Source organism: Ctenopharyngodon idella, chromosome 5 (assembly GCF_019924925.1).
Source record: "Ctenopharyngodon idella isolate HZGC_01 chromosome 5, HZGC01, whole genome shotgun sequence".
Classification (NCBI taxonomy): domain Eukaryota; kingdom Metazoa; phylum Chordata; class Actinopteri; order Cypriniformes; family Xenocyprididae; genus Ctenopharyngodon; species Ctenopharyngodon idella.
This window is the reverse complement of record NC_067224.1, coordinates 33,489,023-33,514,954: the sequence shown is the minus strand read 5'-3', so window position 1 is coordinate 33,514,954 and position 25,932 is coordinate 33,489,023. Positions and strand designations below refer to the sequence as shown.

General features: G+C 36.1%; 1 protein-coding gene across 2 annotated transcripts; it reads right to left on the bottom strand.

Moving 5' to 3' along the window:
- Nucleotides 1-386: 386 nt before the first annotated feature.
- On the bottom strand, nucleotides 387-25,547 carry trpv4 (transient receptor potential cation channel, subfamily V, member 4). Of its 2 annotated transcripts, none has more exons than XM_051895068.1 (17): nucleotides 24,802-25,547; nucleotides 20,994-21,097; nucleotides 18,185-18,621; nucleotides 16,063-16,238; nucleotides 15,169-15,321; nucleotides 11,709-11,849; nucleotides 8,124-8,422; nucleotides 7,845-8,024; nucleotides 7,396-7,554; nucleotides 6,220-6,312; nucleotides 5,905-5,978; nucleotides 5,250-5,415; nucleotides 3,875-3,941; nucleotides 3,475-3,779; nucleotides 2,840-2,967; nucleotides 2,630-2,742; nucleotides 387-2,331 (listed from the first exon to the last, which is right to left on the bottom strand). In XM_051895068.1, the coding sequence occupies exons 2-17, from the start codon at nucleotides 21,000-21,002 to the stop codon at nucleotides 2,219-2,221; spliced, it is 2,613 nt and encodes an 870-aa protein (XP_051751028.1). In that variant the 5' UTR covers nucleotides 21,003-21,097; nucleotides 24,802-25,547; the 3' UTR covers nucleotides 387-2,218. The 2 variants fall into 2 exon arrangements, with proteins under 2 accessions (XP_051751028.1, XP_051751027.1); XM_051895067.1 differs by having other exon boundaries at nucleotides 18,185-18,624; nucleotides 24,802-25,546.
- Between the last annotated feature and the right edge of the window lie 385 nt (nucleotides 25,548-25,932).

Genomic DNA, 25,932 nt, shown 5'->3' with positions numbered 1-25,932 from the left:
ACGAATCCGTTCGATGAAATCGGTCCAAACGGTCCTTGAAGTCAAAACCTCACTACTGATTCACTGAACCAGTTTCATTTGGACATGTTAATGAACCGAGAATTTGTCGATTCGGTGAAAAAAGTGTAAAAGCCGAAAGGCAGAAATGTTAATAGGCTAAAACATGAACTGAAAATGTTTATGACCTGATTATATGTGCAGTTTTATGAACACACATACGTACAAACGAGTTAAAATTCTTATTTATTCGAGAAAAACATTTTTATAGTTATAAATGTTAGTATTCTACTCTAAATGCAAGTTATATTTAGATTTTAAATCACCTTTTTATGAGCTGAAGCTTAATTGGGACACATGAAATTACAAACACATTAAGAAAAGACCAATATATTTCATGAGTTTTATTGAAACGTTCTTAGAGTTATTACGACATGATGCAGAAGAACTGCTGAAACAAGATTCATTAAAAACATAGGCCATATCGAAAGAACCGATTCAGCGAATTGAATCAGACTTCTCTTCACTGAAGCAGAACTAGGTTTCTTTTTCTGTCAAGCCAAGTATGACTAGGCTACTGCAGATTCTTCAGATTGAGATATGACTGGTGTGCTTATCAAGTAATACATTTTTGTTCTTTTTCATTACATATTTGAGGTCAGTAGATTAAGTTGTTTTAAAGAGTAAAAGAATATTATGAAACAAATGAAATGAGTTAAATATACAATAAGTAGCCTACAAATTAAAATAACCATCTGAAAGCGCAGCTTTTTCTTATTTTCAGAGAGTAATTTTAGGGGTGAATCAAAATCTCTTTACTGTTAATGAAAAAAAAAAATCTCTCTGATTGTTGGAATTATTAACGCATCCAATCCAGGACATAAAATAATGTGTTTATCAACAGCAGCATCAAACATATAACATACGGGCACGATATTACCAACTATCAAGAATATATTACCATCTATTTCTGTACATTCTTCTGATTCCTAATCTATACTTGGTGTCTAATGTATAAATAAAGGATATCTGAAATGACCAGAGTTTGGAAATCAGGCCTGTGAACAAAAACAAGACAGAATCCTATTCCAGTCCATGGACTTCAAAAATAATACAAAAAGACTTAAAAGCATTAAAATGGTCAGTTTCTTAAAAAAAGAAAAAGAAAAGAAACATTATTTATCATTAAACTACAACATTCAGACAACGCCTTTTGTTCTCTGTAAAAAAAAACAAAAAAACAACAACATTATATATATATATATTTTAATGTATTGTGTGTGTGTATATATATATATATATATATATATATATATATACATACATATATACACACATATATACACACACAATACATTAAAAAAATACATGCCAACAGAAAAATAAAGGTCCCCTACAAAATTAACCTTTCTGAATTATCGGTGAAATAAGAAACGTCTAAACTGAACTCGTCATTTTAAATCATTACCAGCATCACACCAATTAAGTCACACTATTGCCAGCATACTGAGGTGAAAATAGCAAACTGCTACTGTCTGGCATTGTGCACACTCCTGGTGTGGGTGCCACATCTGTTTTCTGCATGACCTTTATTACAAAACAAAGCCAAAGGCCAAATCAGAGCAGCATTTTTTTGTCTTTCCATTATGGTTGGGCAATATAACAAAAGAATAACAATACGATTTTTCATTAAAAAGACCGTACTTTATCACAAGGCACATTTAACACTGAGGTAATCTTATTGATTAAAATATAACCTTTTCCATATAATCCACAAAAAAATGTCAGCAGGAATCAACAGAGACATCCAAGACCCTGTGGAGTGTTGTCGGTTTTTCTGGATCAAAATATTAAAAACGAAACACTTTTTGTTTATAAAATAAAAATGATAAAAACTGTTTAGAGAATCTATTGCACGCACCATGAAAACCACTATAATATTAATAACGATCTCTCTTGCCACAATATGGAATGACCTACAAATCAAAAGTGTTCCTGAGTGTCTCATGGGTCCACATATACATGTAAAATACGATCATCATCATCACCGGGAAAAAAACCAAAAAACAATATTTTCAAAACTCATAATATATAGAGCTGTTCTCCCATTAGAGATTAAAAACTATAGAACTATTGTCAGCTTTAATAAAATACAGAATTGTCTGGCCAGTAAAAAAAGTTTCAATGGATTGTCGCCCTTTGAAGTCCTTAGCGTTCATCTTCAGCTTTCAGACTTATGTCTGTGTCTGCCTGTGAGAGGCTCCATCTCTACGGTATGATCTCTGGAGCCCCGGTTCAGTTCAACCACTCTTGGGACGACCGTGGACCAGCGATCTGTTGGTGCAGTGGAGAGAAATTGTTTATTAGTTGATTCTTGAAACAATTTTCTCTGTATTTTTTTTTTACTAAATTGGGAAAAATTGTGCCCAGAAGTCACCGCGGACCAGCAATCTGTAGGTGCAGTGGAGAGAAATTGTGTTTATTTGATATTTTATTTACTAATTTGGGAAAAATTTGTGCCCAGAAGTCATAAAGCATTTCTCTTTTCATTCTAAAAAAGCATAATGTTTTGCTAAGGGTTTATGTGTGCATTATTGCAGCTGTGAAAAATCCTGCCCGCTCGTTTACCAACCTCTTCGAAGGCCCCGTCCACCCTGTGTTTGTTCGTAATAGTCTTTCTGGCCTGGATCCTCATTTATGATCCCCAGATTTTGATTCCAATGGGACCACTTGACCTCGTCCACCCTATAGCATGGAAAATGAAGGCCCATAACTCTGGTAAATGACTTGAAGGGTTAGGCTGCAATTTAACGAATAAGTAGGGGATATCTTGTAGCTGTACCTGAAGCACCAGCGTTTGTCTGGTGATCCATCCAAGCCCTTGCCAACAGTAACCATCTCTCCAACCCGGAAAGACCTCCGCAGACACACTGGGAAGGACCGCTCAATGTCCAGGATAGTAGTGGCCCACTGATGCAAACAGAAGGAAATTACATGTTGGAGATGAAAGGCATTTATAACCACCGAATACTGAGGTAAACGTACTTAGACTGAAGTTAACAAAAAAAATTATGTGACTTCTTGTCATATGGGGATCAAAATAAATCATTGCAACAACAACTTCACCCAAAAGCTGTCATAATTCACACTCTTTCCTATGTCATTCTAAGCCAGTATTATTTTTTTTCTTCCAAGAAAAAACAACAACAAAAGGAGGTTTGTTTTCCATAACTAAAGTGTAAGATGACTGACAAAAAGGATACAAAATACAAACACGTACGGAGCTTTTATGATACTTTTTTATGTCCTTTACCCTTTAAAATCTCAGACATTTTGTCTTAAATTTCTTTTGTTTCAAAGATGCATTGAAATAATATGGGATTGGAATGACATGAAGGTGAGTAATTGATTTCCATTTTGGGTCAAATGACCACAATACAACAGACTGCCGCATTTGACCTCTTGTATACGTCTAACCTGCAGTTTCCAGATCTTCTTGCTCTCTTTGGACACCTGTCCAACTGTCTCCCCCATCAAAGCGATTAACATGTTGAGTAACAGGACGAAGGTGAGAATTATGTAGGTGACCAGCAGAATGAGGAAGACAGCAGGGTACTGTGCGCCTTTTAGCATGTCGTCCAGCTCTCCAATGCCTATGGTCAGCTTAAACAGGTCCAACAGGAATTCGCTGAAGGTGTTTGTATCTCGGCATTCTGGGTATTTGGGACAGTTATCCTTACATGCCTCCTCATCAGGGCAGATGGTCAGAAGTGAGACTAAAGCTGGTGAAGAATACAAAAAGAAATAGTCAGAGTCACTAATTATTACAAGCAATGTTACAATAGCACCAATAATTGAACTATTATTACTAGAATACCTGATGCATAGCCGATCATGAAGAGCACATAGACCAGCAGGAACCGGAACAAATCTTTGATGAGAATCTGAAGAAATTAAAGACGCGATGAGTAAGCATAATTACACTGACAATATGAGAGAAAAGTAGACCGGCAAGCATGCTAATTATTCCAAGGGTTTTATGTAGTTCCCAGCAGTGATGTAGTCATTACTGGAAACAACAGCTTGTTATATATGCTTAAATACGGAGACTTGCTGCTGAACTTAACAAGCAGGACAATGTTGTCTCATTCAAGAGAACAGGATTTACAAATAACGTCTTAGCCTAAAAAAGTGATTGTTGGGGGATAATATAACATTAACTGGTAAAACTTTAGTATAGGGAACATGTGTTCACAATTAACTACGACTTTTCCCTCAATAAACTCCTAATTTACTGCTAATTAATATTTAGTAAGGTAGTTGTTAAGTTTAGGTATTGGGTAGGATTAAGAATGTAGAATAAGGTCATGTAGAATAAGGCATTAATATGCGCTTAATAATTACTAATAAATGTATGCATGCTAATAAGCAACTAGTTAAAAGACCCTAAAATAAAGTGTTACACATTAACTATATACAGATATATGAATGTGTTTCATCAGTATAGCACACTATTGGTAACTTTCACTATATTTACATCAGAAAAAGATTCACACATCCCACATATTTCCATTGGACCTTACTAAGGATTAAATACATATATTTTCTTTAAAAAAATAAATAAATCTAAATACACACACATACAGTATACACAAGCTTAGGGACATATTTAGATTTAATTTTTTTTTAAAGAGTTTTTTTTTTTCCTTCAGAAAAGATGCATTAAATTGATCAAAAGTGACAGTAAAGACATTTATAATCCTAAAAGAAATTCCATTTCCATTAACTGCTGTTCTTTTCATCTTTCTGTTCATCAACATTGATAATAATAAGAAATGTTTCCTGATCATCAAATCAGCATATTAGAATGATTTCTGAATGATCATGTGACACTGAAGACTGGAGTAATGATGCTGAAAAATCAGCATCGTCATCACAGAATAAATTACTGTTTTTAATGTATTTTTGATTAAATAAATGCAGCCTTCTTTTAAAAAACAAAAAATCTTAAAACTTTTGAATAGTATATATATAATATACTTTTATATTTTATATTTAAATATAAACACAAAAATACAAGTTTGGGGGAGGGGAGCTAAATAAAATGTGATTTGTTTCAAGACTTCACATAATTCAAAGATATTTGAAAAGAAGAGAAATCAAAGAAAACAAAATATCACTAATCAAACTGATTTCACCATTTACAATCATTAAATTAAATATACATGGTGCTTAACATGTTCTTTTCATACCTTCTGAATCATGATACTGTAAGTTCCAGTGAGTTTAAGGCCTCTGGTAAAATAGAGGGTGTTCATCCAACCTAGTGCTAGAGCAAACACCATCACAGACACGTAGGCTTCAATCCCTGACAGGTACAGCGCTGCGCTCACCAGCACCAACACGGAGTAGATGAAGCTAACACAAGGAAACACAAAGGATTGGTCAACAAGGAATGTACTTGTCATCAACATACTTCAACTAATAAAGTAACCATTTGCTTTGAGTTTAGTGGCGTCAAATTATCAGCTCAAAACTGATAACTAAACATGTTGTGGCCTCTGGCTACTTTCAAATTTTGTTACTTTGAAGGTTACAGAACATCTTTGAATTCTTATTTGCCTCTTGCTGAGTTTCAAAATGTAAGATTTGCTTTTCAAATGTAAAATGCCTCACTGGTTTAGCAATGCCACATATTAATTATAATTAACATAAACATATCGTTGAACTGCAGTCATCTTTGCTGAGATTGTGCTGTTTTTATGCAAGGAGATTAACTATTAAAACATGCCAAGAAAGGGGTTTTGGAATTAATTAGACAGCTCAATTAAAAAGAGGGAGAAAATCGCCTTAGGGAAAGACATTGAGAGTAAAGGAAGACACAAAGAACGGGACCGAGTGTCTTACTAGAGAAGTTGAAAGGATCCATCAATAAATAAAGAATTCACCCCCGGGCACTTCTTCAGGAAAAGGTCCTTAATCTAAATCAGGGGAGAAAACCAAGAAACGCTGCTAAAGATATTTAGTGCTAGCTAAAGAGGAGAGATAGGGCAACCAAATGAAAACAGAAAGAACGTAAGAGTGGATTTGGATACCACGACATATAGTAAGAAACATACACTAGATGTTCCTTCAGCAAGCTAAGATGAAAGTGTGATCTTAAAAATGAAGAAAAAAAAAACTAGATTACAAGTAGTAGGTTATTGTGTATGTAAAGCTTACATTCGTTACGAAAAAAAAGACTCCAGAAGCCACTGTTATGATCTCTCCTGCCAAGCGCACCTTGTCTGCAGTGGTATCGTAGGCGTAAGGGGGCTGTGGAGGTATAAGATTTAGGAATCAACTACAGACCTGTTCATTTCCAGAATGCATCTTCACCACATGGACTTTCTTTCACACAGGAGGGGCCATGTGGTAAAAAAGCAACTCCTCTCTATTCAGACAAAAATCATTAACACCCACATGTACACTATCATTCAAAAGTTTGGTGTTGGTAAGATTTTTCTATGCTTTTGAAAGAAGTCTCTTATGCTCATGAATGCTGCATTAATTTGATCAAAAAAAGGGTAACACTTTATTTTAGTGTCCTTGTTACACGTTACATGTACTTACTATAGTAATTACTATAAATTGTGCAGAATTTCATGCAACTAACCTTAACCACACCATAATCTTAACCCTAGCCCTATAATAAGTACATGTAGTTAATTATTATTACTCAGCACTTAAATATATAATTACACTGTAACACGGACACCTTAAAATAAAGTGTAACCGAAAAAGTTACATAACCCTAACCCTTCAAAAATCATTTTAATATTCTGATTTGGTACTCAAATACATTTCTTATTCTTATTAATGTTGGAAACGCAATGTTGCTTAATATTTTTGTGGAAACCATGTTTTTTTCCAGGATTCTTTGATGGATAGAAAGTACAAAATAACAGCATTTATTTGATATAGAATTCTTTTGTAACATTATAAAGGTCTTTACTGTCGCTTTTGATCAATTTAATGCATCCTTGCTGAATAAAAGTATTAATTTCTTTAAAAAAAAAATCTAACACCAAACTTTTGAACAGTGGTGTACATCCGTACCAGAAATAATGTAAGGAGAAGATGCACTATCTATAGAAAAATGAATGGAAGAAAGATCAATATAGCCTCTGGACAAATTAGGTTTTTAGCCTGTTTTGAGCTAAGGAAGCTGAATTTATAATACCATTGTTTTTGTGATTTGACTGGCAAATTGGCATGTTACCAAAATGTTACCAAAACATCTTGACCAGCTGTTTCTCCCCATTTAAGCAAATGGAAGAAGTACTAATATAACTGGAAATTAGGGGGAAATGGCCATGATGGCCACTGAGTAAACTGACTTTTTTAGACGGTACTCACTTTTCCCACTGATGGGCGATAGTAGGCCACAAGAGTGAAGATGATCATGGTGACAAGGTAGGAAAACACACTAATATAGAAGGTCACAGCAGCAAACTTCTGCCACTTGGCCCTTAGCAGCTCATTTATCGGTTCCACCGCCAACATCTCATGGCGATTCTGAGGGTACAACCAATAAAACATGTCAGAAACCTAAACACTGAAACATCCACCAACATCATGAGGAGGACAGTTTCTTGGTGGTTGTTATTTGGCTGTATTTTTTTTTACAATTTCCATAAACGCTCTTCTCTACATCATAATAACTTGCACAAGTTTGTCTCATCATTCAACTTCCGCTGTTTACCTGCGAGGCCTCTAAATCTCATGTGATAACATCACAAAATATGGAGTGCCATACAGTGCACAGTCTATCTTTCTCACTTTCTTTTGTCTATCCACATGTTCACCTCAATCTTGCTGTTATAGACGAGTATCTCCAGAACAGAGACTTCCTCTCCACAGGTATCCAGGGAAGACAGATCATACAGGTTGGAGTAGACGGGTCCATAAGCCCAGTCCTTAAATTTCCGGGAGAAATGCCGAGCCTCTTCATCTTTGATCTCTCTCCGGATGATGTGCTGGAACACCTGTGGAGAAAAAACTTTTAGTTTTCTTTGCCATTTCCTACCATGTTTTCCCAATGCAAGTCTCTAAAGTTGAATTGCCGGTATAAAGCAGTCTCCTACCCCAATTTTTCCCAGCTTGGCGGCCATCATAAGAGGGGACATGCCATCGTTGTTGAGCACATTCTCCAGGTTGCAGTCTGGGTAGAGTTTGGCACATTTAATGAGCAGCAAGTCGTACATCTTAGTGACGAAGCGTGTGTTGTCCCGAGTGTTATCAGCGATATGGACCAGGGCGTGCAGGACTGTGTTTCCCCTTGAGTCCTGCCTCCGCATATCTGCCGTCTTGTGGCTATTCTCGGTCAGGTAACGCACCATGTCTGGTTGGTTGGTACAAGCCGCGAGTGAGAGAGGCAGCTCACCTATGCAATGAGAAAGAGACAACATAAACATTTTCAGATGTCAAATTTTCCAAATCATAATTCTAAACGATTAAATCAAATACATTTTTACATATACTACCTTTCAAAAGTTGGGGTCAGTAAGATTTTAATAATGTCTTTCAGCAAGGACACATTAAATTGATCAAGAGTGACAGTAAAGACATTTATAATGTTAAAAAAAGATTTCTATTTCACATAAATGCTGATTTATAATTATAATTAATGCTTTTATTCAACAAGGACACATTAAATTGATTAAAAGACATTTACATTGTTTCAAAAAATGTATATTTTAAATAAATTCTGTTCCTTTGAACTTTCTATTCATCAAAGAATCCTGAAAAAAAAATCAGATTCCAGAAAAATATTAAGCAGCACAACTGTTTTCAACACTGATAATAATAAAAAATATTTCTTGAGCACGAAATCAGCATATTAAAGTGATGTCTGAAGGATCATGTGACACCGAACATTGGAATAATTCACCTTTGCCATCACAGGAATAAATTACATTTTAAAATATATTCAAATAGAAAATAGTTGTTTTTAATTGTAATAATATTTCACAATATTACTGTTTTTGGTTCAAATAAATACAGCCTTGCTGAGCATTAAAGACTTCTTTTTAAAAAAGCATTAAAAAAATCTTAATGACGTCAACTTTTTGAATGGTAATGTTTTTAGCAGACACTATTATCTAATGCATAATTTTAGTGTTTTCCCTGAAAAACTAAAAAGACCAGTTTAGACTACCATTACGGTTTTTGCTGGCTTGATGCTAGTCGTTGACCATTATGATCTGATATATCTGGTTACAAAAGGAAGTCTTGCTGGTTAAGCTAGTTAAAAAGCCTGATGGGGACCAGAATACCAGTATCCACAACACAAAAAAACCCCACTGTTGACCAAGGTCCTATGGAGCCAGGGATATTTCACGCCTGCCCAGCTATTAGACTCCAACTTTCAGATGTTCCTTTAATCTATCATTTTCCTTCATTAAACACCACAATGAAGAAATACAATTAGCCACTAAAGTCAATCAGTCCTTTGGAGGGCTCACATAACAAATGTGCTTTGATCTAAATGTCACTATTGGTATCCAGTGCTCAATTAGTGCTCGTCTCATGAGAACCCATCTCAAATAGGCAAAACCAAACAGACAGACTTGAGAGAGAGCTGTTGCCAGGGGTGACAGATTATTTTCATGTCACTTCTTATAGAAACGCTTCCCTCTCATTGATTTGCACGCGCTCAGAGAGCGGTTAGCGTGACTGCTAAATCACATTAGCTGTCAGTGCTCTCAGGTTCGCGCTCACGTCACCGGGAAGCTCCGCGGCGAATGACTCCCTTCGTGCTCAGATCAGCAGGGATTAAACACTGACAGCCGTGTCTAATACAAATGAAAATAATTTACAGGTGAATAAAAGAGAGATGGAGACTCCTGGCAGGGCACCAGAAAAGATAATCCTATTCTGTCATCCTTGGATTATTTTAAAATAGTTTTGCACCTTTCAATCAGTTTCAAAGCAGACGTCTTGTTTTGTGGTTTAAAAATTGTGAGATGTAAATGAGGTTCATGAATAGGGAATTCAAATTCTCAGCTTGATTTGAAATCACAGTTTTGTTACCACCGACGTACTGGGAGGATAAACTAGAATAGTTTAGATTAAAATATTTATCGTGAAGTCATTACGAAGTTTACAAAGACAAACACAATAAGACCAGGAACATGTATTAAAGTAAATAGGGTCAATTTTAACAGACCTGTATTATCACACTCTGGTCAATAGGGGGCAGAATGTGTTCAGGCAACCTTTTCTGAAATACTTCAGACCATAATCAGGCCTCCTAAATACAAGACCCTTATACTGTATTTTCCATTGCAAACACAGAGGCTCCTTTCACTCTTTTACATGCTTAGTACATTTAGCACTTGTTTTACTTGTGACATAATGTCTTGTTGGTTTTCTTCTAAGATCCAGAAACTGTCTTGTTCACAGTTAAACATTTAATGAATGCATAAACTGTAATACTCCTCACATTTGCCAACCATAGCACTAAAGGGAGGATTTTAGGAAAAAGGAAAGAAAATCACCTGATGTTACTATGGGAACCACTGGGTTGCCAAATGTATTGGTTGTTCATTGGCAAAGTCATGAAGGTTAGACCTCCAGGAAATTGCTTTAATATCTCTTCAATTTCTTCAACAATGTGGACATACTGTACACTTTTATTCGAGATTTTGAAAGAAGTCCCTTTTACTCAACAATGCTCCATTTATTTGACCAAAATACAGTAAAAACAGTACAACTTTAATACAATTAATACAATTTTAAAATTGTAATTTATTCCTGTGATAATTTATTCCTGTGCAAAGATGAATTTTCAGCAGCTACATGATGCTGTCACATGATGCAGTTTAGGAAAAATAAAATATGTATTATTATCAGTGTTGAAAACAGTTGTACTGCTTTCTAGATTTGTAGCAACCGTGATAAATTTTATCAGAATTTTTTTTGATAAATAAAAAGTTCAAAAGAACAGCTTTTATTTGAAATAGAAATATTTTATATTAATTTAAACATTAAATGTCTTTCAAATGCTTGCTAAATAAAAGTACTAATTCCTTTAAAAAGTGTAACTAGTGAGCGAGTGACTGATAAAACAGGAAATGGAGCTTTCCAAAAAATGATGTTGGGAGTAAAGGCTCCAGCATGTTGTAATGAGGTTAGCAGTTTATCACTGGACCAGATGTTTCAGAACAGAGCATTAAAAGCATGTAATATACAGTATGAAAGAACAGAGTGGACTGGATATGCTTTTGATATATCCTGCACAATACACAGAAAATACACTCATATTTCAAATATATTTAACAGTATTAAAGGATACGGAAGGCGGTCTGGCGGAACCTAGATATTTTACTTTATAACTTGTTAAATATGGATCTTTTTCTTACACAAATGCAAAGCTTCGCTTCAGAAGGCCTTTATTAACCCCCCGGAGCCATGTGGAGTACGTTTATGATGGATGGATGCACTTTCTTGAGCTTTATACTCGTTGGTCCCGTTCACCACCATTATAAAGCTTGGATGCGTAAGGATATTTATTACTATATCTCCGATTGTGCTCATCAGAAAGAAGATAGTCATATACACCTAAGATGGCTTGAGGGTGAGTAAATCTTAATTTTTCATTTTAAAGTGAACTAATCCTTTAAAGACTGTTTAAAGCTACAGAACAAAACCAGCATCAACAAACTCACCAAAGTAGAAGTATCCACCCTCCTCTCTGGGCTGGAAGAATCGGCCCCTGGCCTGGGCGTGAACATCAGCCCCCTTCTCCACCAGAAGCTCCACATACTGCTTGCATCGTCGCTCTATGGCGATATGCAGTGCCATCTGACCTACAGACATGCCACATTTTTATTATAAATAAGGATGTCAGTGGTGAATCAGAAGTTCATCATATTATAATGAATTGACCATAAAGTCAAAACCAAAGCGCTCTGTGTAACATTACAGGAAAAGATGTATCATAGATATCAGTTATCAGACAGAGCAGAGGGAAACAGCATGATATTATTAGATATTGTCAACTTATCTTACACAAGAGGAAGTACTGCAATATGAAAATAAGGCAATACAGCCCCATGTTGTGTCTAGAGCCTGCAGTTTTGTATTGAGTGTTTGTGTGAGAGCGCTAAAGGACATAACTAAGAAAAACTTATTTTTATTCACTACTAAGGTCATCTGCTTTTTTGACTAGAATAGGTGAATAGTTTGTCTGTATTGTTCAACTTCTGATTTTTATACAGATCTCTTTGCCTTGACTATTAACATTCACATTTAGAAGTGACCCGTGTGTCATCTGTTTAAACAGACTGCCACCTTGTGTCCATATTTACAAAACAATCACATTTAGTATCTTCATTGGTGTATGAACAACAGCAAATGCTGATCACAGTGGTAACATTTGTCCGACTGCAAATAAAACTCTGATATTTCAAATGGAGACTAGATTTAACTATATTTCTTTTTATTGTCCTCAGATTTAATAAACTAATAAAGGATGCCTAAGTTTAAAGGAAGTGTTTTATCATACTGTATACTTGGCTGAAGTAAGAAAGAAATAATCTTAAATGACTTGATTTTAGTAGTTCAGTGCATTTGTATGCGTTTTGGCAGTGAGTCTACAAAAGAAACTCTGTTAACATAGAATTAGCCTATCTGACATATACACTTTACTGCCTCGAGGACTGGAATCAAAACTGGCAAACAAACTGAAATAATGTGTGAGTGATTGTTTCCTGAGGAAATGAGAGGCAGACTACACAACGTCTGCTGTAAGTACATTATTGTGTATTTTGAGAACTATAACTTCCCAGTATTAATAATTCCGCCATCACAAACCTGCCTTGTACAGCATTTGAAAGATGAAAATTAAATAAAAAAGTCTAGAACATAAGATACATACGAACATAATTAAAAATGAAATGGTTTTAATATACAGGTGCATCTCAATAAATTAGAATATCATGAAAAAGTTTTTTTTTTTTTCTGTAATTTAATTCAAAAAGTAAAACTTAAATATATTCTAGATTTATTAGACATAAAGTAAAATATTTCCAGACTTTTTTGTTTTCATTTTGATGATTACAGCTTGCTGCTCATCAAAATCAAAAAATCAGTATCCCAAATTATTAGAATATTGAATTTCAAGTTCTATTAAATGACCATTCTCAGGGTATTAATACTGTGTTTAGGTCAGTAATCCCAACAGCAGTCATGGGGAAGTTTGCTGACTTGACAGTTTGTCCAGAAGACGATCATCAAGACCTTCTACAATGAGGGTAAGCCACAGAGGGTCATTGCTGAAAGAGCTGGCTGTTCGCAGAGTGCTGTGCCAAAGCATATTCATGGAAAGTTGACTGGAAGGCAAAAATGTGGTAGGAAAAGGTGTACAAGTGAAAGGAATGACCGCAGGCTTGAGAAGATTGTCAGGCGAAGCCGATTTAAGAACTTAGGAGAGCTTCAAAAGGAGTGGACTGAAGCTGGAGTCAGTGCATCAAGAGCCACCGCACACAGACATCTTCAGGAAGTGGGCTACAACTGTCACATTCCACGTACCAAGCCACTTCTGAACCAAAGACAACGTCAGAACCTGGGCTAAGGAGAAAAAGAACTGGACTGTTGGTCAGTGGTCCAAAGTCCTCTTTTCAGATGAGAGCAAGTTTTGTATTTCATTTGGAAACCAAGGTCCTAGAGTCTGGAGGAAGGGTGGAGAAGCTCATAGCCCAAGTTGCTTGAAGTCCAGTGTGAAGTTTCCACAGTCAGTGATGATTTGGGTTGCCATGTCATCTGCTGGTGTTGGTCCACTGTGTTTTCTGAAGTCCACAGTCAATTCAGCCATCTACCAGGAAATTTTAGAGCACTTCATGCTTCCTTCTGCTGACAAGCTTTATGGAGATGCTGATTTCATTTTCCAGCAGGATTTGGCACCTGCCCACACTGCCAAAGTTACCAAAAGCTGGTTCAATGACCATGGTGTTACTGTGCTTGATTGGCCAGCAAACTCGCCTGACCTGAACCCCATAGAGAATCTATTGGGTATTTTCAAGAGGAAGATGAGAGACACCAGACCCAACAATGCAGATGACCTGAAGGCCGCTATCAAAGAAACCTGGGCTTCCATTACACCTCAGCAGTGCCACAGACTGATTGCCTCCATGCCACGCTGAATTAAGGCAGTAATTAAAGCAAAAGGAGGCCCAACCAAGTATTGAGTGCATAGAAATGAACATACTTTTCAGAAGCCTGACATTTCTGTTTAAAATATCCTTTTTTTTATTGACCTTATGAAGTATTCTAATTTTTTGAGACAGTGAATTGGTGAGTTTTTATTAAATGTGAGCCAAAATCATCACAATTAAAAGAACCAAAGACTTAAAGTACTTCAGTCTGTGTGCACTGAATTTATTTAATACACGAGTTCCACAATTCGAGTTGAATTACTGAAATAAATGAACCTTTCCATGACATTCTAATTTATTGAGATGCACCTGTATATTTATAATACACTACCATTTAGAGGGTTGAAGTTTTTTTGTTTTTGAAAGAAGTCTCTTATGCTCACCAAGGCTGCATTTATTTTATCAAATATACACTAAAACCCATAATATTGTGAAATATTATTACAATTTAAAATAATTGTTTTCTATTTTAATATATTGTAAAATGTAATTTATTCCTGTGATGCAAAGATGAATTTTCAGCATCATTCATTAAACATTAAACATTAATCTTTTCTGTATCACAGGGAAAGGAAAGTTATATACTATATCGGGTGTGGCACTGGCAAATTCAAATGCCCTAAACACGGAGAGGCCAGAGGAACAGCATTAAAGTCAGGAGTTTTTGTGAGGACTCTTTGTACTGAACAGGGTGGAGACTGCAGGAAACCCAACGCTAACTCTGGAGTAACTTCTCTAACATTGAGCTCAGTCAGAAGTGCACGTGAAACTCCACCTTCATGCTCATATTTCATTAACCTGCTCAGGGTGGCGCTGGAAGCTGCTCAGAGTAAATGTTAGCTCATGCCACACTAAAGGTTTTTGGAAACTTTTAAGACAGATGGTGCTTGAAAACTGGTCCTAACGGCAGATTATTTTTTTTTTTTTGTATGAGTGTTGAATCTGGACAGTCTTTAGTGGTTAGAGGACTCACCCCTATAATACACATCTCTGAAGGGCGTGTTGATGAACTCTCTGAGGTTTCCTGTCTGTTCAGCAATGTCCACCAACAAAGGGATTGTGTCATTGTGACCATTGTGCAGGTTCAGAAGTGCTTTTGGTAGACATGTCTTCCCTGTAGAAGGTTCTAGAGAAAGTAGAGAAAAGAACACCTGTTATCAACTAGGTATTTTTCTGGCTTTTTTAACATCCAGAAAGTGCAAATTTTAGTAGCGGACAATTTATACATCAGGGTTTAATAATTAATATTAGGAGTTTGTTCAAATCGTAAATCTAAGCTATGAAAGTAACATCAATGTTTCCCTTTCTTTCATCAAGGTATCAAATTTTTCTCTAGTTTCTAAAACCTGATATCATAGGTTCCATAACTCATAGGTCAGTTTAAATTTAGCCAGAGTTATATTTTTTATCCACTCATACAGAATTCATTTCATTTGTGACAGTTTGCTGTGATTTCTCACTACTCTCTGTTAAGTTTGCTTGACCCTTTGAGGCAGGAAGTAAAGACAAGACCCCACTTTGCAACGTCACATCAGCTTATATAATAGAATTTCCTTTACTACATTAAAAAGGTACAACAACAAAAGCCTAACAAATGGACCTTGAAGGAAAAGGGTTGTGACAACAGTGGATATTTAGAGACACAACCCTATTGATTTCTCATGTGTAATAAATTAGAGCTTTGTCTTTTTAATAAAAAAGTGAGATCATTAGCAATGCGAGTCCTAATAATAGATTCTTACTCACATAAAATGGTTAAGAACAGTGTACAGTAGTTCAATCATTTTTCAGTTTGTATTCTGGACAGCAAACCTAAACATACACCCACTGCTCTTCACTTATAGACAAATCCATTCCCAGAATGCACCTTTGAACTCCTCATCTGTCAGCCTCTTTTCATTTGACTGAAGATACTGTAGGAGACCATCCAGAGCTCTTGGATCTGCTCGAGATACAGCTTCAAACAACAGCCAGCGGTTGAAGACTTTAAGAACAGGGGGCTCTGGGGATCCCTCATCACATGACATCTCAATCTCGGCCTTCCTGCAGGGGGAAATATACTCTTTTAAAGGAACATTAAGGAAAATTATGACTCCAGACAAAAGTATGTTAAAGGGTTAGTTCACCCAAAAATGAAATTTCTGTTATTAAGTAGCAAATACTCACCCTCATGTTGTTCCAAGACCTTCGTTCATCTTCGGAACACAAATTAAGATATTTTTGATTAAATCCGAGAGGTTTTTTTATCTCACATAGAAACCTACGAAAATGACCACATTCAAGGTCCAGAGAAGTAGTAAAGACATCGTTAAAATAACCCACGTGACTACAGTGATTCAACTTTAATGTTATAAAGCGATGAGAATACATACAAAAATATACAAAAATAACGGCTTTATTCAACAATTTCCTCTCTACCCTATCAGTCTCCTACGCAGTTGACGCAGTGCAGTGCTTCCGTGTTTATGTCCGAACGTCGGCTCAGTATTGGCCGACATTGTTCAGGAGCCTGGCCAATACAGAGTCGGCATTCAGATGTAGAACATGGAAGCTCTGCAATGTGTCTTCAACATAAACTGCGAAGGAGAATGACAGGGTAGAGAAGAAATTGTTGAATAAAGTTGTTATTTTTTTGTTTTTGCGCACAAAAAGTATTCTCGTCGCTTCATAACATTAAGGTTGAACCACTGCAGTCACGTTGACTATTTTAACGATGTCTTTACTACTTTTCTGGACCTTGAATGTGGTATTTTCGTTGCTTTCTATGGGAGAAAAAAAAAAACTCGGATTTCATCACAAAAATCTTAATTTGTGTTCTGAAGATGAACGAAGGTCTTATGGGTTTAGAACGACATGAGGGTGAGTAATTAATGACAGAAATTTCATTTTTGGGTGAACTAACCCTTTAAGTCTCTTATTTGTATCCTAAACCATCAATCTGACATTTATTGAATTTCAAAACATGGCTGGTTGTGAGTAATATGGCTTCCTTAATGAGTGGGTGACTTAAAATTTTTAGGCCACTGACTTAAGTCTTCACCTCATGTGTGTGACAATTTCACACATCTGTGAAAAGCACTATTAAATTTTTTTTAGCAAAACATTAGTTGGTGCACATTTACACATTTAATGTATATTACAAATATAAAATTGCACATGGGCATTCACAAAAACTTGCAGTACCACCCTACCTGGCTTGAACTTAATAACTAAGAAAAAAATTCCATAAATAAATCCCTGTACTCAGGGAAAACTGACTGCCTAACTGACCTCAACATAAACATTACTCCATAAGCATAATTGGAAACACCGACAGACATTCAGTTGCCCCACTGTGCATGATCAAGAGTGTAAAATCATGAGTAGACTATCCTCAGCATGGAGCATAATATATACAAAAGTGAAGCTTCACAATCTGTAAAGCATTCAAATGAGATGTGACCATAGTCTCACCTTCTTAATTAAAGATTTAACAATTTTCTATATTCTTTATATTCTCATTCAACCTCAAAACACTGTAACTGTGGAACTCAATCCCCAGTCTGCACTCTATCACCCAGTAAACAATGTGTTCTCTGTTTATGGCAGTCCTGGTTCACTTGCTGTCTATGTGTTGTGACAACACATGTACAAAGAATAAACACTTTACTTCACAATTTAGTTCTTTACATAAATATTAAATGTTACTGTAATATAATATATATAGATAGATAGATAGATATAATACATATAGATACTGTATACAGATAGTATGATAGATAGAAAAAAATCTGAATTGGCAAGAGGTTGTATACCACCCAATAAGCATTTTCGCTGTGGCTTAGCGGTTTGTGCATGTGCTTGTGCAATGCAAGCTTGATTCCACCATTTTCCTCATCTCTTTTCCCCTATCTTCCAATAATTTCCTTTACCCTCTGCATTATTGTATCAATAAAAGTGGCAAAAAAGTCCAAAAATAGAAAAAATAGGTAAAAGCTACTGTCTCTCACCCCCGTGGAAGCTTCTTCCTGCGTTTTTTCTGGTTGTTGATCTCCCTACATGTGCCGTAGTCAAACAGGGAGTCCATAGGTGCTTTCTTAGGCCCAGGTGCCACTGGATATTCAGACATGGTGGACTCAAGAAGGTCCATGGGGTTAGGAACTCCCTTTTTAAAGGCCCCTGGGAACCTTATCCGCATGTTCTGCTTGTTGTCAGTCTGTTGTCCAGGTCGAGCTGAATCCTGGGGCGAATCTTGGGTTGGCTGTGATCCATCATCATTGTCAAGTAGTTCGGCCAGTGAAGACATGGGGAAGTTGGGATCCCCATCTGTCAAAAGGTCCTTACCCTCTGACGAGTCCTGAGCAGCAGTCCCGGAAGGTGAGGAGATAGAGTTTGACTCTGTCATGGCCAGGCGATAGCGCTTTAGTAGAGTGGAAGCGGAAAAACCCTGCTGTAAAGTCAAAAATGGAGTGAGTGGACTTTAAACACAAGACAAAACAGTTACTCTGGAATGTGCGCTAGTGCATGTTCTCTACATCAGAACCTCCGGAAGTTGATAATTTTAAATGGAAAATAATTAAAATTGCAGCTAGGCAACCCTCTCAACCAGTATGTCATATTTTAATAGATGCTTAATGGAACTTGTCTAGGGCTTTGGAAACAATCTAAAATTATACCATTACTTAAAGTGGTCAAAGTTCATTTCACCAACTGCAGGCCAATTAGTATAGCCTACTTGAAACTTGATAATTTGTTGTCCTGGTTTAATCATATAAATTATATTGTACAACACGTATGATAGGAAAAGGCATTGCTGCTTCCAAGAAGTGTTTGTTCCATTAAATGTTAAATAACATTTATAAGTAACATATAAGTGTTAGAAAACTCCAAACGTAAGGAGATGGGATACAGCTTTGATCTCTCGGTTCACCTTGAGCAAATCCACTTCAGCATGAACAGAACCAAACATTAAAAACTCTGCAGGAGAGATGCTTAGAAAAAAAAAAAAAACATTCCTGCACTAGACTGTAAAATCGGGGAAATATTTTATTCCTGAATGCACAAGAACTATGAAGATGCATTCCACAAATAATGCTCCTGGAATCATTTTACCCTTTTGGTACTACAAGACAACCTTATGAGCCTTTCTTTCTTTCTTTCTTTCTTTCTCTCTCTCTCTCTCTCGTTTCTGAAGAGATCTCTCCTAGGCAGGTTCACCTCTCCAGCTTAGTTATGGTTACCCACTTTTGTGCTGACTGCTGACTTGCATTGGCAGATCTATATTTTAAATATACAGTCAAACCAAAATGTATTCAGACACCCTGAACATTTCATTCATTAATACAGTTTATTCACTATAGTTTAAAAATGCTAATAAAATATGACTAGATCTCAGAGTTAAACTGTGTCAGAAAAAAATAATCTTAATTATGTCAGATAACACTTAAGCAAAACATGGTCAGGTCAAAGTGTCATAATTCTGGTTCCAAATTTTTATCAGTTTTACTGGTAGTCCACTGTATGAAGAATTTTTGGGTATAATATGTCACAGTTTACTTTATTTTGCTATCCTCACTTACATAAATGAGCCATAGTGTCCTGCACCCACTAGTAAAAATATATCAAAAATATCAACAATGTCTGAATAATTTTTGGTTTGACTGCATGTTGTTTTTTGTTAGTTAACCTATAGACATCTGTTTTTCTCTCTGTAGCTTGATGGAATTGTTTTTAATAAAACCTTCTATTAAAGTGCCCCATCATACTTTTTCAAATATTAACTTTCATGCAGGCTGTATATAGCCGTTTGTGAATGTAAATCAATGTTACAAATTTGCATAATGCCATACAGTCTTATTGGCTGCCCGCGAACAACATCTACTTTGAACCACCCTCAAACACTCTAGTTGTAGCTGAGTGCCTGGAATAGTTTTATTCGTGTTGTTGACATGTCAAGAAGACACAATTATCAGCACTGCAAATCCACTTTGTGTGCCCTACAAAAGGATGAGGACTGAGGCTCGAACTGATACGGAAAAATCAATGCCATCGTTACTGTTCATATCACTATGTATCAAGTGCTGAGAAAGCCTCCAGAGCTGAATTTCAGATATGGTACGATGTAAGCGGTAGACCAATCACAACAGACCAATAATCTGACCAATCAAAGCTTGTAGAAAGCAGGGGTTTAGAGAGACTTTGAACAAACTGTTTTCACTTTTTGAGAAATGGGTGATGTGCAGTGTACTGTATATTATGAGAAAATGAAAGTGCTTTTTGACCTTGGATGCATGTAAACCCATTGTAAGAGACCCCCAAAAACAAATTTATGACCTTTAAATTAGCATAATAGAGGCACTTTAATACATTTTGTATATGACCCTTTTCAATTGCGAAATAGCTGGATGTAACAGCAAAAACAGCTGGTTGCAAACAGTCTAAATGGCTTTTTCTTTTTCGTCTTTCTTACGTTCTTTGTATGTAAGTGTTGGCATTGCTGTTGAGATCTCTTACCAAACATCTGCTGTAACTTTGCACTGTTAATCAAAAGCATTTCTGACCTTATGGAAGCCTTAAACAATTTAGCAAGACACTATTGCAGTGTAAAGACGGCTTGAAGAAAGCTGTAAGTAGGGTTTGTTATATAAACCATTTGTTTATACATTCTATTCTTTCTTTCTTTAACAATGATATATTAATCATACCATTCTTTTGACAAGAAAAACAACATGAATGTACTGGTACTGGAAGTGTCCACAGTAGCTTCAATACTCTGAATCTATGGACATACTACTACGTAGAAATACATATGCTACTTACTTCAGTCATTGCTTGTATACAATGTATATGTGTACTTCCCAAATGTCAAATTACTCTTCAGGGGAGCTGGAAAGTGTCAGGGATCTGCAGAGGCCCAAACAAAGCTGAGAAAAAAAAACAATGTCAGAACACTGTCAAACTGGAGCTCAACAAGAAACATGCTCCAAGTTCCATGTCTACTTTCCCACGTTCCCACAATATTCCCAAGGCTTCTGAAATCATTTAATCATTTACACCTGGTTTATATTTCCTATTTATGTATAAATATTCAGTTAGCACATAAACACACTGTGACATCTTGTTAAGCCCACATGCAGTTCTCGGAGTTCATTTGTCTACTGCGGTTTTGTCCGTCCTGGTTTTCTGCCCCACCCTCTTGTAGTTTTGGATTTTGCCTTAGAGTTGTTGCATGTGTTCTGAATGGCCTTTGGGATTTTGACCGTCTGGTCCTATTGGTGTGAACCTATGTTGTATTTTGGATTGTATTTGTTTTTAATCTTTATCCTACTCCAGTACTTGAATCAACAGTCGTGATGTAATATACTGAACTGACCAGAGAGTTGAACAAATGCTAAATGTGCAAACACAATGCTAGCTATTATATATGTGTATATATATACACAGAGAGAAGAGAGATCACAAATACAGGAAAATATTGCGGAATTTTATTACAATTTAAAATTATAAAATTTATTTTAAAATGTAATCTATTCCTGTGATGGCAAAGATGAATTTTTAGCAGCCATTACTCCAGTCTTCAGTGTCACATGATCCTTCTAATAAAATTTTAAATAAATAATATGACGTTGATTTGGTGTTCATGAAACATTTCTTATTATTATCAATACTGAAAATAACTGTGCTAAAAGCAATCGAAAAACATTCATTTTAAACAGAATTTGTTGTAAAAGTAAAAGTCTTTACTGTCATGATGAATTTAATGTATCTTTGATGAATAAAAGAATAAATTCCTTTAAAAAAGGTAGTGCGGTAGTGCGTTTTGAACCAAGACACTTCCTCACAGCTGGAAAAAAAAACAAAAAAAACATGCCTCTATTCATCCCTTATATCCCTTCCGTACACACCTACACACACTCCACTCCAACACTTTTGTCCTCATGTCACAGTCTATTGTAGGATTCATCTCAGTCCTAAACGTATTCTCTCATTTCCCAGAACAGTCATGACTCACACTCCCTCTGTCCTATTATCTTCCCAGTTCAAGGGGAAATTCCCCTATTGCATCCAATTAAGTCCGAACTCCTGATGCAATGAACAGTGACGACATCAAAAAACCACTATTGCTGATGTTGCGTTTATTTCCAGTGCTGCTTAAAAGAACACTTCATCCAAAAGTGAAAGTTATGTCATCGTTTTCTTAGTCATATTTTTTCAATACCGAGTTTCTTTCTTTTTTGGAATACAAAAAGAAGAAATTTTACAAAACATTCATGCTGCTCTTTCCCATTCAACTAAAATATAAAGAAACAAGAGGCTGTCATGCACCAAAATTTGTTGTGGGCCATGACAAAAAGACGGCCGCTGACGTTAAACCAAGAAAAAAAAACCTGGCAGTTTTGCAATACTAATAGATAAAGGTAATCATTCAAAAATATTCTTTAAAAATCAGAATAAGATTTACCTCACCCAAAAATAAAAATTCTGTCATAAATTACTCACCCTCATGTCGTTCCACACCCGTAAGACCTTCAGAACACAAATTAAGATATTTTTGATAAAATCCGATGGCTCAGCGAGGCCTGCATTGCCAGCAAGATAGCTAATTAACACTTTCAATGCCCAGAAAGCTACTAAAGGTATATTTAAAACAGTTCATGTGATTACAGTGGTTCAACCTTAATGTTATGAAGTGACGAGAATACTTTTTGTGTGCCAAAAAAAAACAAAATAACTTTATTCAACAATATCTTGTGATGGACGATTTCAAAACACTGCTTCATGAAGCTTCGAAACTTTACGAACCTTTTGTTTCGAATCAGTGGTTCGGAGCGTGTATCAAACTGCCAAAGTCACGTGATTTCAGTAAACAAGGCTTCGTTATGTCATAAGTGTTTAGAAACGTTTCAAAATTTCAATGGTTCAAGTGACTTTGGCACTTTGATACATGCTCCGAACCACTGATTCGAAACAAAAGATTCATAAAGCTTCATGAACCCTCACTGAGCCATCGGATTTGATCAAAAATATCTTCATTTGTGTTCTAAAGATGAATGAAGGTCTTATGGGTTTGGAACGACATGAAGGTGACTAATTAATGACAGAATTTTTATTTTTGGGTGAACTAACCCTTTAAGAGCTATGGCAGAGGGGAAGAGTTTTAATTTATAATGGACACAAGCCCACATCTCATAATTTGGCAATCTGGGACAGTGTCAGCTTCCAGGTTTCTGTTTTTCTGATTGTCTGTGAGATCATCACCACCAGAACAACCACTGGTCCTGTTCAGACATGTCCGAGACACTCCACAACTGCTCTGAGACGGCAGTCTGATCATGTTTAAGAGTAATCACTTACAAATGTCCAAATGTAACAATTACTGCTGTCACATCACAAATTCTCAAATTTTAGCTAAAGTCTAGACGAGTCAACATTAGTTGCCAAAGTCAATCTGCAGATTTTGAGCAGTTGGAGTGTAAGATGGGCTTTTCTTTTTTCTTTAGCTTCATGTATGATTCCACCCAGCTGGAGGATATCAAACATGTTTGACATTTTGAACTGATTTTAGAACACATTATTTTCATTTGTCATGCATCTCTTAGCAACAAGGTGCATATTTTTGCATGATTTTTTTGTGTTTGGAATGAATTTAAAGTCTGGTAGTGTCTGTAATCCTCAGTTGACAAGTGTATGATGCCTAGTGTTTTACAATCTGTTCAGAATTTAAAGTCCTGTAGTGTATTCCAGGGTTATCAAGAGAGACTACACCACTGTGCTGTTCCCCAAGCTGTTCAGTATGTAAGTTTTCATCTGCCCCTCATGTTTGCTTAAGCGGGTGGCGGAAAATCTAACACAAACCCCCACATTTACTGCCTCTGGCCTGGCCAGCGCTATCCAAATACTGCAGTACCTCTGCTCTGACCCGACTCCAACACAATCCATTATCACTACAGAGAGTGAAAGCAGAACAGTGGAAAGGTTTTGATAAGCTCTGATAACATGGGAGCGCAACGGCCTAAGTCATCTTACTGTGTTTTGGGAATTGGAGTGAGCGCTGATGGTGCATCACGTAACTGGGAGACCTAATGAGAAATGAGAAGAAGTCAAGCCTATCTACATAGAATAGCATTAGATAACAGCTGGAAATGACAGACTCCATCTCCATGGCCTCAGAGGAAGATCTAGACTTCCTTTTCCATGTCATAAGGTCTCCAAAGAGCCAAACAGCTGTGATCTAACTAGAGATGAGGTTGTGGGAAAAATGAATGTGATTCAAAAAGTGTCTAGTGCTGGTTCTGCTGACAATCTAACAATATTTCTGAGCACATGACATGACTGTAAAACTTTTAACTTTAAAAAGTAAAAAAGAAACAAACAAAAAAACTTGATCGACTGATCTGTACATGCCACATATACAGTATATGCATGTCTATGTGGATATAAACAACACTGTGATTTGGAGATAACCAGGTAACGTTACAGTGGGGAGAGGAAGTTCTCGACTTTTTACTGTTTTAAATTTTTCTAAACGGTTTCTAAACGTCTATACCATTTTAAATGGATCTGCAATCTCTCACACATTGGTACAACACAGTTAGAAAACTGAATAAGAAGAGAAAAGGTTGCTCACCCGTACAGACAAAAGTACTGCTAGACGTTTCTTCTTACACGTAGAATCAGTAGTTATTCCGCTTATGAGGTCAGATTCGTACATTCATTCTTCAGGTGGGATCCGTATATCTCCTTTGGGAAACTTTATAAATGGCAACATCTTTCTACCCGAGTGTTTCAAACGGACTGGAGAAGTAGTGTTTTGATTTCCCACCGCCCACTGAATGGAAACCTGTAGAAATGAGCTTTAGGGGTGTGGACCTCTTCATTCAGACGTGGAGACTGGGATCTTTTTTTCTTTTTTTGATACTTCTGAAGCTTCTAATTCACCGTCTAACTTGTGAACTCGAGCCATTTTAATATAGTATTGTAGGTAAACTAAATATTAACAGCTTAACTTCAATAAGAAGTTATTTCTGGCGTCTAAAGCCGTAAACAGAGAAATTATTCACAAATTTCACATTCTGACCAGCAATATTAGCAAAAAGTTTTTTTTTTTTTTTTTTTTTTTTTTAACTTTTAAAGCCTTGAGAGCATACAAATATTCCCCTTTTAACAAAAGCTAATAGTCTAATTTGCATATTTTGCCTTGTATTCAGTTCGCGCCTACATTAAGGTTGTCTAATTGTGTGGTTTTCTGTTTGTTTTAGCTGTTTGTGTGCGTGATTGTAAAGTGGATAAAAAAAATATAATGGAAATGTTGTGCTGTCATACAGTTTATTATATTAAAACTATTTAAATATACTGAGGAAACCTGCAACAACACATACTGTGAAGAATAAGGTCTTTCATAACAGGTATGACCGGTTGGTTGGCTAATTTACATGTCACCGCTAAGCTTTTTGTTGTTGGGAGTCTACATGCAAAATGTTGGGAACGGCGCCCTCTGGTGTTCTCCTGAAGGAACAGTGTACAGGAAACTGCAACTCATTATCATAATATAGGCCTCCTCATTATATATATAATGAGTAGGCCTATATTATGATAATGAGTTACAGTCTCCTGTGTATGTATATGTATAGAGAGAGAAAGAGAAAGAGAGAGAGACAGTTATAAAGCAGGTTAAATGTATTTAATATTGTTTTAAACATTTAATAAATATCTGAAATTAACACTTTAATTCAGCGTCATAATATATTTCTCTTTCATA

Excerpts from the sequence above, each read along its gene's own strand:
- trpv4 (XM_051895067.1), bottom strand. Across the intron at positions 6,313-7,395 it reads ATCGCCCATCAGTGGGAAAA|CCCCCTTACGCCTACGATAC; the intron begins GTGAGTACCGTC and ends ATACCTCCACAG. Across the intron at positions 3,942-5,249 it reads ACAGTATCATGATTCAGAAG|ATTCTCATCAAAGATTTGTT; the intron begins GTATGAAAAGAA and ends TAATTTCTTCAG.